The sequence below is a fragment of the Emydura macquarii genome, unplaced genomic scaffold (assembly GCF_026122565.2).
Source record: "Emydura macquarii macquarii isolate MOO-44397 ecotype Brisbane River unplaced genomic scaffold, CSIRO-AGI_Emac_v2 contig_369, whole genome shotgun sequence".
Classification (NCBI taxonomy): Eukaryota; Metazoa; Chordata; order Testudines; family Chelidae; genus Emydura; species Emydura macquarii.
The window spans coordinates 5,344,672-5,362,211 of NW_027130506.1; the positions used below are offsets into that span (position 1 = coordinate 5,344,672).

Here is a 17,540-nt window from a genome sequence, read left to right on the forward strand (position 1 = left end):
TCAAATAAAACATTAAGAATGGCTGTGATGGCTTTCCCAGAACTAACCAAACACCATCTAGACTCATTAGGTGCTGTTAAATGTCAAGAGGTGGCAATTCTGAAGCTACAGGATGAACTCATTTGCACTCACAACCCATTTGTGTATGATGGTCCAGAGCTCACTAATATTGTGATGAAAGCAGTCTTCAGTGATGAGATAGTTAAAGACGTGAGTTGAATGGATACTTTGGGTTATGATTTGTATGAAGCCTTCAAAATCAAAAGAATTATCCAAGTCTTCATCAATCTATCAGCACCAATCCAGAAGAACAGACTAAAGCTATGCTTGAATGCAAACAAAAAAGTTTGAGTGAACGTAGAGGGGACTATTACAGAGCAAATTAGACACGTCATTATTTGCTCATGTGCTGGCTGTGTCCAGATCTCAGCCTGTTGTTGAGCTACATGAGACTTTGGGAAAGTACGAGTTCTCCACAGCACCACAATCGATATTTGAATGCAATGGAACAATGCATATGTGCCAGGTGAAAAGAAAACAAATGCACAATTTGCATGGTCTTCCTAAACCAGCACCTAGTGATAACATGATTGGTACCTTATGCCAGCAGAGGCCTTTCAATATAGCAATCATAGATGATATAGCTGAGGTACAAGCTCTTGACAAACCAGAAATGTTAACTCCTGATGTGATTTGGCTGAACACTTCATTATAAGACTACAGAGAAAATACTGGACTGTAAAGAAGTCCATCTCATGTTTGACACGAATGCAGAGGAATCTATTAAAAATATTACTGGAAAGAAGTAACTCCATCGTACTGCATCTATCCAATACACATCTCCATATCACAATGAAGAAGCTATCGTCTTATAGTTGCATGAAGGATGAGTTAACCATATACCTTGCAGGAAAAATGTTCCAACATGTAAAGAACTGCTCAAAGAATTTTGTTGTCACATGGCATAATGAAGCTGCTGCTTGTGCTATTCAGTGGAGTTTCGTTGTTGTTCCCATGAGGAGGCGGACACTAAAATTTTCTTGTCTGTCATCAATGCCAGGGAGAAAAGCGCTACTAACTTCTGGATTTTTGCACAAGACACAGATGTTATAGTGCTCTTTGAGATGCTATCCAAGACTTCCGCAAGATTCTGTTTTTGTGTTGCTGTTGAGGAACATTCGGAATCACTGTGTATTCCTCAGAGATGTGTTCCTATCACTCCAACCAGTGAAAGCCATCCCACCTTTTCAGGATGTGACACTACTGGAAGGGTAGCTGGAAAGACCAAATTATCTTACTGGAAAGCATTTGATTCAGCCTCTGAAGACACTCTCCTCGCTCTGAAGGTGCTTGTAATGGCAGAGATAGTCACGGATGAAGTCATAAATGCACTGGAAGCGTTCATATGCTGAGTTTATCATTTGAAGACCAATATTATGACACATGCAGAGCTACATTGGTGGATGTTGTCTAAGAAGCAGACAAATGGAGAAAAATTGCCACCAACAAGGGAAGCATTTATACCTGCTACCAATAGGGCAAATTATCAAGCCGTGGATTGGCTCCAGGAGGACTGATAGCATCCAAAACTATCCTCCTTTATCAGGCATGGATCTGTCTTGGAGGATGAACTAATGAAACCAGTTATGTATGAAATACCATGTACTCCTGGAATCAATCCTCCCGCTACTCAAATGCTTGTGTGCAACAACCAGACGTTCACAACCCTCCAACTATTTGGCCAGCAGCCTTCCTTGTAGAAAGATATGAGAGTGTGGCACAGATGAGGATTAATGTGACAATTTATCTAGTCGTGGTGCACTAGGCAGCGATGATTTTGATGAATAAATGTTTTCAGTCCTATACATCAAGGCTCCCTAAGATCATTAATGATCAATGTCTTTTTTTATTGTAAGCAATGCTCCCTGTGCTAAAATACAATTTTAAAATGTTGATTTTTAAACATTTTCTAGAATATGTATCTACATAGTTGTTCTAAGATTGTCATGTTTGATACCACTGGGTTTTTGGGAGAAAGGGCTTTCGAATGATACTCAACACGACCCACTTCCAATGACACTATTATCAAAATTTCCACCAACCAGCGGATCTGGAACTGGAAGGGCAGTAAGTACCGCTCCAATCCCTCATACCACAGAGGATAACAATTGAAATTAAAATTCTGTAGATTTTTACAAATTAAATGTCACCTCTCTTACTTTTCGATCACTAATTAGCCCATGAAATGCGATTTTTACTACATTATGCTCCCAGACTAAATACATAGAAGTGCAAAACATATATAGCTGTTAGAATAATAAATATTTATTTTCAAGAGGCACAGTGCAAATATAATTATATTTATAATTATAAATTGGAGTATAAAATTCCTCAGGGCAAATATTCTGTTATTTCCATGCCTGAAAACAGCCATTCATACCTACCTGCAGACAAGTAGAACCTGTGCACGCTGCATAAAGTGAACTTTAGTTCTGCAGCAGAGTGATGTTTAGTACCATAGCTCTGAAATGCAAGTTGCAATTATTCGTACTTGTTTTGTAATTAAATTAGATATAAATCTTAATTGTGAAATATTTCAGAGTTTACTTTATGCTTTCTTCAAATTTTCGAATGCACCACAATTCTGTATGACCATATGCAAGTGCATATGTAAGGTCGTCAGGTGGAAAACTGGAGGTTTTAGCCTCAGAAAGAGGCAGAAGGAGACCTGGATACATGGGTATTGGAAGGAAGGAATTTTCTCTTTCTTAACCACTAGTGGGGCAGAGGTTTGCACATGTCAAGTGACAATGGTTGCTACCCATGACTGAAATCAGGACTACTAATTCTCAGTAAAGAAAGTTTTGAAGTTGTTCAGAGAGGGATTAGATGTTTATGCATAAAAAGAATATCCAGAATTATAACAGTTAATGCTAAAAAGGTTTGGGGAGGGATATAAAATCCTCACACTTTAGGTCTTACAACTAAGCTGTAAATATTAGGGACTATGAGGAGACTTTACTGGGCATCTAGATCAGTGGTTCTCAAACTTCCCCCCCCCCACGGACCACTTGAAAATTGCTGAAGGTCTTGGCGGACCACTGAGGGTCTTAGCTGGGGAGGGGGGAGCGGCCACAATGCAGCACTGCTTGGGGCTGGGAACAGCTATGGCCAAGGTGCCGCTGGGCCCATGTGGTGAGAAAAGAGCAGGTGGGAAGGGGCAGGGCTGTGCGGGGGACAGCAGCTGGTGCATGGCACTGCTTGGAGCTGGGAGCAGTTCCAGTCAGGGCACCACTGGGCTCACATGGTGCGAGAGTGGTGGGGGGGAAGAGGCAGGCCTGGAAGGGGGGAGTGGCCGCCATGCTCTGGCTAGGGCACTGTGGACCCACGTGGTGGGAGAGGGGCAGTGGGGAAAGGGGAGCGGCCACCACTGCGCCGCAAAGCTTGTTCCACAACCTTTCCACAGACCACCTGAATGGAGCTCGCAGACCACAGTTTGAGAACTTCTGGTATAGATTATTCCACATCCGCCTGCTGGGTGGTTTCTTGCACCTTCCCCTGAAGAATCTGGTAATGGCCATTGTTGGGATTTGAATCACAGGTCTGTTCCAATATGGCAATTCCCATGTTCTGGGCTTCAGCATTATCGCACTGAGATGAAGGAGTGTAGTTCACATCTCTCAGATCATTTATTGTATGCTATCTCAGGACTCAGCAATATGCACTATTTTACATATGGGATGTTCTCGTAAATGTAAGGGATTTAAAAAAAAAAAAAAAAAAAAAAAAAAAAAAAAAAAACAACGTAGCCCTGGCCTACACTTACCTGGAGATTCGGCAGCAATCAAAGGGAGTTACACAAGCTATGCAGAGTAGCTTGTGTAACTCCAGTCGACTGCTGTACTTCTGTTCTGCGCGGTGTCTTCACTGCACTGTGCCACTTGAGGAGGTGGTTTTAGTGTGTCAACTTCCTAAATCGATTGAGCGGGTCTATACTGACTGCTCAATTGATCCAGAAATATCGATCTGACGGCGACTTTGCCGTCAGTATAGACATACCCTTAGGCTTAAGTTCTTCAACAAAATTCTGTAGCTGAGATAGATTCCAACGCCACAGAACCATGGAAGACTCAACCCTCACAAATGACCAACATTTTTCAGTTCAAAAGTCTACGTGCACACACAGAAAAAGGAGGAAATGTAAATAGATTTAGTGTGTTAATGTCACAAATTAAAGAAAAGCTTTTACCTTGGCAGAAATATTCAAAAGTTTAAAATAGTAATAAAAATAATAAAATAATATAATAGCGTTGTGTTTTACCTGTCTTTTGTTCTTTTTTTATTCCAAGCTCCACATGCGGAAACACTTTCTGTAGGGCTCCTAAAATTCTGTGAAGTGTGTTTTCAAGCAGTGGTTTTGAAATGGCTGAGAGTGCTTGCCCAGGTGAAGTCACAGCCCTTTGAGAAGCTGGTATAGTCTTCTGCATAGCCACAACAAAATCCTTAGCTGTTATTTTAATAGAAGAGATATCCAACTGCAACTTCTCACTGCTAGTGTATATCTGAGGATAACGTCGGCGCAAAGCACACAAAGCAGCTTCAGAACATATGGACTTAATATCTGCGCCACAATATCCTATGAAAAAGTAAGTGAAGTTTAGTTCTCTGTCTCTGACAACCAAAGAAGGTCTAGAAGGAGCCTTTGCAAGCTAGAATACCTAACTATCTGACCCAGCAGGAGATGAAGCCTAACAGAGACAGCATGCTTGATCTTATGGGAGAAAAAGGAAGGGATATAGATAAGAAATGCTGCATTCTGCTATCTGCCCAACTACTCTGCTGGTGGTCTTCTCTGCCTGTGCAGAGCCCTGCTGAGTTCAGCCCCTGCGCACACCAGACTTATTATAAGATTGGGTTCTTACTGGCCTAGATGGACTCCTAAGAGAATTGCATCCAGCCCTCTTTGCCAGAAGAATGGTCAAAGTGTGAGTGTGTTTAAAAAGCTCTATATATTAATAAAAGAAAACCATAAAATTTTAGTGGATTAAAAAAAAAATCAAAGAAAAATAAGTATTGTAATTAAATAACCTTAGTATTAAGCTTTTAGATGAGAATTGTTATTTTTATATATGCTAAACTATAAATTAGTCACCTGTATGCTCTGATAACTCTTTTGGTTTTTAATCTTACCAACACATTTTTCTGCTAACTCTTCAAGAAATGTGTCCAATGGTTTAGGAGTCCAGTGTCTCGTATGAATCTTGATAATCTCTTTTCTAGCCTAGAAATAAAAAGACTAGTTTTTTAAAAAGCACATCTTGGTTTTCCTGTAACAATCTTTACGTTAAAAGACAACAATATAATCACCTCTTTTCTTGAATGCTCTTTTAAAAAAACTGAAGATTTTAGATGCATCTTAAATTGGACACACTTCCTTTCAGGTGGTCCTTTTAACAATGAAAGTCATTGAAAGATCCAAAAAAAGAGCAGTTTCTAAAGAAGCTTAAACCTAATGTTCTTGGAAGAATTCTCTCCACTTCTAGCTAAAGTTCTAGCTAAATTTTCTTAAGGAAAATTTCCCAAATTTATAGAATCAGAAGCTCAAGATGAAAGAACTACTAATTCAGCTACCTTCAGGGTGGATTGATTTAAAATCAAAGCAATTTAAATAATTATTTTAATTAAGAGGAAAGCCTCAATTTAAATAATTAATTTTAATCAACTTCTCCATTTGCATTTCAGTTATTGTCTAAAGAAAGGTGCATTTTCATTGGTTGATATAACCATTAAACCTGCTGAATTACAACTAAATAGAGCCATTATATCACATTTGGTACATCTTTTTGCTACCTACAGGGATTGGGTGTCACTGGCTATGCAAGAAGCCCTTTGCAACCCTGCTGCCATGGAAATGAGGCCATGACAATGGAGCTGCAGAGGGCTCTCTGCACTGCTGCAGGGCCAGTGATACCGGATCTCTGATGGTGCAAGGGAAGGAGGTTGCACTCTCGCCGACTGTTATCGATTGATTTTTTTTACTGATATATATTGATTAAAATCAAATAGTGCCAAGCCTAACCACAGAATGTTAACAATGAATTTAAATGTTTTAGGCACTGGTACATCATAATTCTCCAAGCATTGTGCCCAACTTTACTATGTGACTGTTCACACACTTAAAGATAAACGTGCTTAAATACAATGCTAGATGAGGATCTAAACACACACAAAAAGGTCCACTAAACCCAATAAACCTCAAAACAGCTGACCTGATATCCCGATCAAAACACAAAACTTCAGATTAAAATGTGTCCAACAAGGTTAACCACCATCCACATGTAAATAACACAAATTAATTTTCCACAATTGCAACTATGAAACAGGCTAACATCAAAACTTTTAAAGTAAGTTGGAGCACATTTAAAATGTTATTCCAAGGGTAGCTAATATTTAAATAGTTACTGTCATATATCATTCTCTCATTTTCAGAAGGTTTTTTGTACTATATATACACAGCAGTATTTTAGAGCTAATGAAAGACCCCTGTAATTGTGTCATTAAGTGCCAATAGGTGACATTTAATCTTTCTGCATGGTCAAAGTGGAAAGAACAGTTACTGACCTTCGTAACTGTTGTTCTTCGAGATGGGTTGCTCATATCCATTCCATATTAGGTGCGTGTGCGCCACATGCACTGGTGCCAGAGATTTTTCCCTCAGTGGTATCTGTAGGGCTGCCTCTAGTGCCCTCTGGGTCACATGCATATGTGCCGGAATATAGGGTGGCGCTGCTGGCCCTCCTTCCTCTCAGTTCCTTCTTGCTGGAACTCCGACAGAGAGGAAGGAGGGTGGATTGTGGAATGGACATGAGCAACATATCTCAAAGAACAAGTTATGAAGGTCAGTAATTGTTCTTTCTTCGAGTGCTTGCTCATGTCCCTTCCATATTAGGTGACTCAGCAGCAGTATCTCTGGAGGCAGGCTAGGAGCTCATGGACATGCTGCTTGCAATACTGCTCTGCCAAAACCCTCATCACCTCGGGCCTGATGCGTGATGGCATAATGGGATGTGAAGGTATGGACCGAAGACCGAGTTGCAGCTCTACAGATGTCCTTTATCAGGACCTGAGCCAGGAAGGTCACCGATTATGCTTGGGTTCTTGGAGAGTGGGCTATTAGTAAAGCTGGAAGCGTGATCTCCGCCTGCTCATAGCAGACTCGGATGCAGGCAATAATCCAGGATATTATCCTCTGGGATGACACCGGGAGCCCTGCCCACCAACTGTTCGATAATCAAGACAAATAGCTGTGTGGACCTGCAAAAAGGCTTAGTCCTATCAAAGTAGAGCTCTCCTGATGTCGAGTATGTAGAGACACCGTTCCTCACTGGAGTTGTGGGGCTTCAGAAAGAAGACTAGTGGGAAAATGGTCTCCATGTAAAACTGTGATATCGCCTTTGGCAAGAACGCCAGGTAAGGGCGCAGCTGAACCTTGTTCCTGCAAAACACCGTATAAGGGGGTTCAGAAGTCAGGGTCTTGACCTCCAAGACTCACCTTGACAAAGTAATTGCCACCAAGAAAACAACCTTCCAGGATAGATGTAGAAGACAGCAAGACGCTATGCGGGCCTCAGTGAGTCTTGATAGGACCAAATTGAGGTCCCACTGAGAAATCGGGTTGCATACTAGCAGGAAGAGCCTCTCCAGGCCCTTGAGAAATTTGGCTGTCATCTCATGTGAAAAGACTGATCTGCTCTGCTCTGAATACAAGGGTAAAATGCTGATATGGCCACAAGGTGTACTTTAATCAATAAGACTATACCTTGTTGGTTCAGGTGTAACAGATCATCTAAAATGGCTTGAATAAATGACTTAGGGAGAGATTTCAATCAGATGCCTAGCAGGTGAAAGACCCCCACCTGGCTAGCTATGACGCTCTGGTGGAGAATTTCCTGATTCCCAACAGGACTTGTTGGACCTGAGTGGAGCAGGCCTGTTCCTCCAAGCTTAGCTCTGGAGTATTCACAGCATCAGGTGCTGGGAAGGTAGATCCAGATGCAGCAGTTGACCATGGTCTTGAGAGATCAGGTCTGGCCAGGTCGAGTCAGGCGGGGGAAGTGGCACCGATAAATCTAGCAGCATCCCAAAACAGTGTTGGCGTGGCCATGCCAGAGTTATCAGGATGATCTGCATTTTGTCCCTCTTGACCTTTATGAGGACTTTGTGCATGAGAGGAATTGGTAGGAAGGTTTACATCAGTTCGCCCAACCATGGGAGGAGAAAGGCATCGGAAAGCGAGCTGCCTTCACACCCTTGTAGGGAACAGAAGCGGTTCAGTCTGGTAGTAAAGAGGTATACTTGGGAGTGTGATGCCCTGCACTCCCAAGTTCACCCTTATAGTGTAATTGTGTATTGTTTAATGCAAAGCATATCATATAGGATGTTTTTGTAACGTTCATGACATACTGAGCATTATTGTTATAGTAATGTTTGTTGCAATGTCATGTGTATGGTTATGAGGCTTTGCCATATAATATTCCCAGAAGTATGTCCTAATGGCTTGAAACAAATCCAGACAAAAAACTCTCCAGGAGCAGAGGGGCAGTTCACACCTCATCAAAGCTTGTATAGGATAAACCCAGCTCAGCTTTTCAGGAACAAAGTTGCTTAGGTATCAAAAATGAACTTAGCCAAGCAGTGCCAGACATTAAAATCATATCTTCCTAACAGTGCTTGTTGCGTTGATATGCACAGCTGCAGGCCTGCTGATGAATAAACCTTCCTTCCAAAAAGGTCTAATTTTTTCACGTCTTTATTCTTTGAGGTGGAACCCACCTGCCCCTGCCTGTCCCTTTCGTTGGCCACTGTTACCACCAACAACCCTGGGGAGCGGTGGGTGTATAGATATTCAAACCCCTTAGCAGGTACATAGTATTTTCTTTCTGCTTATTTAGATGTAGGGGACAGAAAGGCTGGGGTCTGCCACAGGGCTTTGGCTAGCTTCACCACTCTCTCATGGACTGGGAGGGCCACTTTGGATGGGGCTGTGTTTGCCGGGATGTCAAAAAACTTGTCAGCCAGCTCCTTCAATTCCTCCACCTATAGGTCCAGGTTCAAGGTTATGTGTTTGAGCAGCTCTTGGTGTGCCGTGAAGTCATCATTTGGGACAGTGGTGGAAGGTCCCACTACAGCCTTATCTGGTGAGAAGGATGACGACACTGGCAAGGGTGGTGGGGTGAGCTCTTTCTCCGTAGCCACAATGTCCCCTTCTGGGGCTGCCACAGAGGCCTCGGTCTCCTGGTCTGACTTAACATCCAAGTCAGGTGCTAGTCATCGGTCACTTGCCTATCTTCTCCCGGAAGCCCTGTAGAAATACTGCCCATGTGACCCTGGGGAAGGAGAAAACCCCCATGGGTTCCAAAACTGCCATGGAATGGGCCACTGTCCCTGTGGCCAAGCCCCCAAAGGGGACCCCATGGGGAAGCCAGTAGCTATGGAGGTAGATGTCAGTCCCCTGGGCAAGGTCATCTCCTCCCCTTCTGAGTTCGAGATGCCGCCTCCCAAAGACCACACAGTGGTGCTGATGCCACTTGCCCTTTCCCCACTGTGTCGGAAATGGCGGTGCTCCGGTCGCAGAGAGCGATGCCGGGAACCTGGGTGCTGTGTATCCCGCGACCAGCTTTTGTCTTTCAGCTTTCTATACTAACTCAAAAGTGATCGGTGCTGGGATTCCGGGGATCTGTGCCGGGATTCTGGGGACCAGCGGTGGTGTTCTGAAGACTGGTGCCACGGGTCCGGAGATGGACGTTGGAAGGCCAATTATCTACTATGCGGTTCCGAGGACAGGTGCCAGATCCCTGGTGACCCCCTGCCGGTTGTCGGTGGTTCACACATAGCAGGGGACCAACGTCTTGGTGTCAGGGATCACTGTGGGGGGCCTCACTGCGGGCTTGCCTCTGGATGGCCCCGCAGTCAATGGCACCAGTACTGGGTCCCAGTGCAGGGGCCTCTCTTCCCAAAGTGTTGCAGGCATGAGAATTGCCAGGAGGCCCTTCACTGCTCAGAATGCCTCCGGGGTGGTCAGTACCATAAGATACTGGTGGCTCTTGCTGCTCCCAGGAGTCAGTGGTGGGTCCAGAGTTGGATTTGGGACCCACATGGGTGAGGCTGATGCCTACTCGAGCCCTGGTGGGGATGAGTGGGTCTCGTCTGGTCACCTGCGCTCTTCTTGTCCCTCCTCAGGACCGACTAGCACCCCTTTTTCATGTGTTGTCTTGGTTTTCTTCTTCAGCACTGGGGATGGTGACCGGTGCCGGAAGGAAGTCGGTGGCAAGTGGGCACTCCCTGCTGATGCTCTCACAGCTGAGTCCAACTGGCTCGGCTCCGACACTGGTCTAAGTGCTGACTCCATTAGAAGTGCTCTCAGTCTGATGTCTTGGTCTTTTTCAGTGTGAGCACTGAACCCTTTACAGATAGTGCACTTGTCTCGCACGTGAACCTCTCCCAAGCACTTTAGGCAACTCGGTGAGGATTGTTGACTGGCATAGGCTTCTTACACAAAGCACACAGCTTGAAGCCAAGGGACCAGTGCATGTCTGGTCCCGAGCTATCTTATCAAACCTACGGTATGTCTAAGAAAAGAAAAACCTAATGCTTAACTACTAACTAACTATATATACTTAGGCTACGGCTACACTGACGGCGGTAAAGTTGCCGCCGTCAGATCAATTTCTCTGGATCAACTGAGCGGTCAGTGAAGACCCGCTCAGTCGATCCAGAAATCGATGTACTAAGACCGCCTTCGCAAGTGGCGCAGCACAGTGAAGACGGCACACAGAAGAGCAGCCCAGAAGTTGACGGGAGTTATGCAAGTTTTTTGCATAGCTTGCATAAACTCCCGTCAACTGCCACCAAATCCCAGAGGTAAGTGTAGACAGGGACTTAGGTAAAAAGGGAAAACCACTGGGTTGTAAGAGCTTGCCACAGCAAGAGAATGTTCTAGCACTGTCACAGGAAATATGCAGGAACTGAGAGGGAGGGGGGTCTGCGGCATCCTATATACCAACGCATGCGCGCGACCCCAGTGAGTGCTAGAGATACCACTACAGATACCACTGAGGGAAATATCTCCAGCACTGGTGCATGAGGTGCACACACCCCCCATTGGGAATGGAATATGACCAAGCACTCGAAGAACTAATGCTACAAAATTGTAGGTCAATGAAACGGTTTTGTACAAGTAGTGTTTTCAGTAGCCTATTTACACTCTACAAGAAACAATATATTACCTCTTTACCACTCTCTTGTGCAAGCTATAAGGCACAGAATCCCAACTCCACCACTCCCACACATCCTTCATTATCCCACAATGCACTGTGGTTTATGCTATAAAGAAATAACCTGATACCTTATTGTTAAGGTTGAATCAAAGATTTTACCTCTTTATCTGGCAAGGTGAAAAGGAATTCTCTGTCAAAACGCCCAGGTCTTCGTAAAGCAGGATCTATTGAATCCAGTCTATTGGTGGCTCCAATTACCACAATCTCTCCTCTGCTATCCAAGCCATCCATAAGTGCCAGTAGTGTAGATACAATAGAACTGATAGAGAAACATTTTTATTCACTTAAGTTTACTAAGCCTATGTTACACTGAGTGTGACCTTTCTTCCCACGTTTCAATTAAGAAAGGAAAAGCTTTTGTTGCTTGATTTCTTTTTTGCTTAGTGAAAGTGTTCAATCAAGAGTCTTTTATGATGTTCTGTGCAGAAGATGTTTTTTGAGACAACCAAAACACACCATTATAGAATCAAGTCTTGAACAAACCTTAATTTGCTTTTTGAATCCAAAAGGTAAAGACTGTGCCTGCAATCTAAGTAACAAGATGCTCCCTTCCCCTAAGAGCACATTTGTACAGAACCTCGCACAATATGAATGGGACCTCTAGGCACTATTCAATACAAATAATAGTATTTGTAATAAATATACTATGCTCAAGCCTAACTTATGCAGCAGGGAACCCTGAAGTATGCAAATGCTCCTTTCCGAGCTCTCTTTCCTTTACTGCTCCCTCACCTTCAAGGCCAGTACAGCCTGTCCATTGTTCATTATTTTTTAATGTTGATATTATTCATTTTTATATTGATCCAAAGTTTCAATGTCTTGCCAATTTTCATACTAAAAGTGTCAAATGGTAAAGTTGTTGCAAGAATGCTAGAGACGTTGACAGCTGGAACTTTTGGCATCCCAGAAGACCTGAGGCTTCTTTACACCTAAAAAACTGTAGCACTATCAGTGTAAACATTACCTACGCTGACAGGAGCGATTCTCCTGTCAGTGTAGGTAATCCACCACCCCAAGACATGGGAGCTAGGTCAACAGGAGAATTCGTCCGTTGACCTAATGCTTTATATACTGGGTATTAGGTTGTTACAGCTACATCTCTCAGGACCGTGCATTTTTTCACACCCTACAAATGTACTGATGTATACTGATGTTAAATTCTAGTGCAGACCACACCCTGGTGTTGCTCTTATTGGCAATCAGGAGGCAGCTGACACTCAGTGCTATGGAGAGGATATACCTCCTATTTTCCACCCCTTTTTGGTCAGGGTGCATGCAACTTAAGATGTAGGAGATATAGGATTGAACTTCTCATATTCCCACCATATCAAACTTTGACAGTATCTTCACGCTACCACAAAATCCACCAATGGCAAAGTACATTAACTTGATGGTTTTTAGACTTGAAAAGATGACATCCTAAAAGAGGAATGGAAGCAAGCCACACTTTGCTCAAAGCTATGGTTTCAGGCTGCATACTGAGATAGCAGACATAACAGCACTGGTTCAAATTTGTTTCTTATTTGAAGGTCATCATTGCAACCATAAAGGCTAAAGACCTTTTGCTTTAAAAAAAAAAAGTTTGGATATTGCAATACAGTTATATAGCAAATTCTAAAAGAATTTTGCAATTCAAATGGTAACAATTGTGATATATACGAGGCTCTGATTATGGTATTGCTCGGAAAAGGTTAAATCCCCAAACTCATAAGGAAAGCAAACTGACAGACTGGAAATATAATTTTATTTGGAGGGTTGTTCAAACACAGGAGTGTGTCAGAGAAATCAAATTACAAAAAATTAAATAAACATTACATTGAGGTTTGTATCACTACAAGATCTAATCACTTGTAACTTAACACTACTCAAGTTTACAGACGCCTCCTAATGCTGATGATATATGTAGACTTCTAACATTGTAGCCTCCCTCTTACAAGGCTCAAGCAGATTTTAACTCTTTTCTATTTCTTAAAATATAAACTGTGTAATACCTGTGAATTTGATCTTGTCTACTGGATCGTACAGGAGCCAAACCATCTATCTCATCAAAGAAAATAATTGAAGGACGCATCTGATAGGCCTAAAAGGAAAGTGCAAATGAAAGTGCAGTATCAGGAATATTGAAAACATAATATATGTACAAAATAATTAACCAAAAAAACCCCAAAACCTACATTAGAAGACTATTAAATTGTAAAGCCAAGCACACACAGAAGTTAAGAAATGACAGAATTAAGGTGGCCAGAATTAATGCCAAACGTATTTCTGGATGTGATTTCCTATTAAAAAAATCCTCATGAACAAAAAAACAAAGAATAAACCTAACCCTGATAAAATAAGTTCCATTATGTGAAATCGTACTGACCCTCCCACCCCACATGGGTCATCAGCAAGGTTCAGGCCTTTATATCCATAGCATGGACCTCTACCACTTGAGATAGCCACCTAATACTGCTACCAGTAGTTATTTTCTATATGGACCAGCTACTATGAGCAGATGAGACACACACTTTGCCAGTCAGTTCACAGCTATTTGCTGACAAGACAGAAATGTAGAGACTCATGACTCCTGGGGTTCAGTTCCAGGTTCTGGAGATGAGCATGCCTTAGTAGGTATAGACCTGTCTGACCCCATGTTCTCAGCTTGTGTCTTTCCCCCTTTGCTCCTCATTCGTACCCTTGCAACTCCTGCAATCCCCTCTCCTTCCTGCACCTTTTTAGTATCTTCCCCATCCGCCTGCCAAATTTCAAGTCCCTGGCCCAAAGCATGGAGACAGCTTCTCACTTGTAAGGCTTTTTTTTTTTTTTTAAACATAGGCAAAATACATTTCCTCCCTGTCTTTCTCAATCACGTTCACTGAAACACCTGTACAATTTTTACTGGAACTTCTAAAAAGTTCAGCTTCAGAAACAGGCACCTAATATGGAAAATTTCAGCCCCAACAGTTAAAATCTTGCAAAGTTATAAGCAAATGAAAACAGGATCTTAAAATGGAAAGTGTTAAGGAACTTTAACTACAGATGTCAATACCAGCACTCCTTATAATAAAAGTATATAATTAATATTACCTGATCAAATAATAAACGAAGCTGTCGTTCAGATTCTCCCACCCATTTACTGAGGCAATCAGCACCTTTTCTCATAAAGAAGGCTACTCTTTTATCACCCTGACTGCACTCATTAGCAAGTGCCCTAGCAACCAGGGTCTTTCCAGTACCAGGTGGACCATAGAATAGACAGCCCCTGTAAAATACAAGAGTTCCCATGTTTCAGTTGTGATACATTATGTTCCAAAGAGCTTGAGGTATAAGACAACAAACAGCAATATAAGAAAGGTGATGGCAGGGCGAGAAGGGAGTATAACGATTAAAAATCAATATGTACAAATTTTATATACATATGTACAATGTTATTTAACTAAAATATATTTATGTATTTTGTTACATACACAGATTTAAAGGCTTGAAAAGATCACTATGATCATCTAGTCTAACCTCCTGTATAATAAAGGCCATAGAATTTCACCCAGTGGAGGGAAGAAGTAGTTACCTACCTTACAATAACTTGAACACTTTGAGATGTTTTTTGCTTATGGATACTCCACCATAGGATGTGTGCACACCTATGTGCTCTAAATGGGAGACAAAGTAGCATCTGTGTGGCCATGCCTGTGCAGAACAGTGCCTTGTGGTTCAAATGAAGGCATATAGCGAGGTGTGAGCCTGCCACCATTCAGTTCATTCTCAACCATGAAGTCAGAACTCTACAGCAGAAGGGACTGATGGGAGGTGGAGCATTCAGAGAGAAAACCTCTTGAAGAACTCAAGTTACTGTAAAAGTAAGTAACCTCTACTATTACTTGTATATTTCCCTATGGGTGCTCCACCCTGGGAGGCTCCTAGGGAGTAACTTAATGCGGAGGTGCATGCTGAGGATTTAAGTCCAGGACAGTTCAAAGGACTGCATCGCCAAAGGCAGCATCATCTCTGAAAGCAGGTAAGATAATGCAATGTTTAGCAAACGTATGGATAGAAGACCAAGTACCAGAACTGCAGATTTCTGAGATAGCAACATCCTTCAGTAGAGCTATAGATGTGGACTAGAGCTTTGGTGGAATGTGCTGTTACTCTGTGAGGGGACTGCCCCCTCTGCATTTTCATAGCAGGTCAAGATGTAACACAAAGCCCAATGAGACACTCATTGGGTGGAAATCGATCAGTCCTTCATCCTATTGGCAATTGATACAAATAGCTTGAGAGGGGCTTGGAATGGTTTAATCCTATAGAGACAGAAGGCAAGAGCCTTTCTGACATCCAGTGAACGAAGGTTTCATTCTGCTCTGAATGCGTGAGGTTTTGTGTAGAAAACTGGTAAGCGAATCTCCTGGTTAATGTTATGTTCCAAGGAGACCTTTGTAAGAAAGCAAAGATATATAACTGTCTATGTAGAAGATAGTGTATGGTGGGTACACCAGGATTGCTCCCAGCTCCCCCATTTGTCTCACTGAAGTAATAGCAGTCAGGAATAAAGTTTTGAGGGCAAGGTGGAGGAGGGTGCAGGTTGCCACTGGTTTGAAGGGAGAGTTTAGAACAAGGTTGAGATACTTCTGTGGGGCTGGGTGTCGAATGGGAAGAAACAAATTGTATAGCCCCTTGAGAAATCTGGTTGCTGTTGGGTAGGCAAAGACTCAGAAGCCCTGAATGCGTGAATGGAAGGCTGAGGGTGGCCACCCGTGCCCAAGAAAGCTCATTGATAGACCCTGTGTTTTTAATTCTCATATGAAGTCCAGGATCTTGGAAAGCAGAACTTACGAGGCTTGAGAAGATGGAGGGAGCACCAGGACTGGAAACGCTTCCACCTTTGGAGGTAGGTCTTGCAAGTACTGGGCTTCCTATTGGATAGAAGAATTGACTGAATTCTATCCAAATAGGTTAATTCCATGAGGCCATACCCTCAGATTCAGGAAGGAGGAGTTCAGATGGATGAAGGTTCCTGAGTTCTGTGTCAGGAGGTCCTTGTGGATCAGTTATCTGAGGGGTGATGCCTCCAAGAGACTAAGGAGGTTTGACTACCAACCAGTCTTGGCCAAGAAGGTGCTATAAAGATATGCCGAGAAGAGTGAGACCTATCTTGAGAAAGGACTTGAGGATCAGCAGTATAGGTGGGTAAGCATAAAGGATATGGGGCTATGGTGTTATCAGGGCATCCCTGAGAGAGTTGCAACAATAACTTCCTTGGAGCAGAACAGGTGACATTTCACATTGTTTAGGGTAGCGAAGAGATCTATCCCTATTATACCCCAACATCTGGCAGATGTTGCAGAAGACAGTTTTTGATTTCCCATTCATGATCTTGCCAGAAATGTCTGCTCAGGGAGTCTGCGATTGTATTCAGGAAGCCTGGTAGACAGGCCACTGATATTTCCATCTGATGGGAAATTCACCAGTTCTGCAGCCTTAGCGATTCTGCACGAGTACTGGGCTCTTGCTCCATCCTGGTGGTTGATATAATACTTTGCTGTTCGGTTGTCCAACATGACTGATTGACTGACCTTGTACGGCATAAAGGAAGTGTTGGCACACATACTGTTCTGCTCTTAATTCCAGAATATTGATATGGATCGATTCCTGGGTCAACCATTTCCTCTCTGCTCTCTCTCTCTGTAGGTGAGCTCATCTTAATAGACACACATCTGTTGTGAAGATCTTCAACAATGCTGGACGCAAGAATGGGGTTCTAATACAGACCCTCCATGGGTTCTTCACTATGTAAACGAGGCACTAACACACGTTTGGAGAGGCTGTGTCTGTTTGATGAATACACTGTTTTTAGCCATATCTGGAGGCATCTGAAGTGCATCCTCGCATGGGCAGTCACATACATAGAATCATAGAAAATTAGGGCTGGAAGGGACCTCAGGAGGTCATCTAGTCCAACCTCCTGCTCAAAGCAGGACAAGAACCAACTAAACCATCCCAGCCAGGGCTTTGTCAAGCCACAGCTTAAAAACCTCTAAGGATGGGTTATCTAGGGAAGTGGTGGAATCTCCATTACAGTGCTTCACCACCCTCCTACTGAAAAAGTTTTTCCCCAATATCCAACGTAGACCTCCCCCACTGCAACTTGAGACCATTGCTCCTTGTTGTGTTCTTTGGAACCTCCCTTCAGATAGCTGAAGGCTGCTATCAAATCCTCCCTCACTT

The 17,540-nt window shown here is 43.0% G+C and overlaps 1 protein-coding gene across 4 annotated transcripts in view; it reads right to left on the minus strand.

Moving 5' to 3' along the window:
* ATAD2 (ATPase family AAA domain containing 2) overlaps nucleotides 1-17,540 on the minus strand; it is a 116,545-nt gene that overhangs the window by 49,915 nt on the left and 49,090 nt on the right. For all 4 annotated transcript variants that reach the window (XM_067531061.1, XM_067531077.1, XM_067531085.1 and 1 more), the window contains exons 12-16: nucleotides 14,406-14,580; nucleotides 13,328-13,416; nucleotides 11,436-11,595; nucleotides 5,191-5,281; nucleotides 4,322-4,636 (exon numbers count right to left, since the gene is read on the minus strand). In XM_067531061.1, the coding sequence (XP_067387162.1) occupies nucleotides 4,322-4,636; nucleotides 5,191-5,281; nucleotides 11,436-11,595; nucleotides 13,328-13,416; nucleotides 14,406-14,580 (830 nt within the window). The remainder of the gene's footprint in view (nucleotides 1-4,321; nucleotides 4,637-5,190; nucleotides 5,282-11,435; nucleotides 11,596-13,327; nucleotides 13,417-14,405; nucleotides 14,581-17,540) is intronic.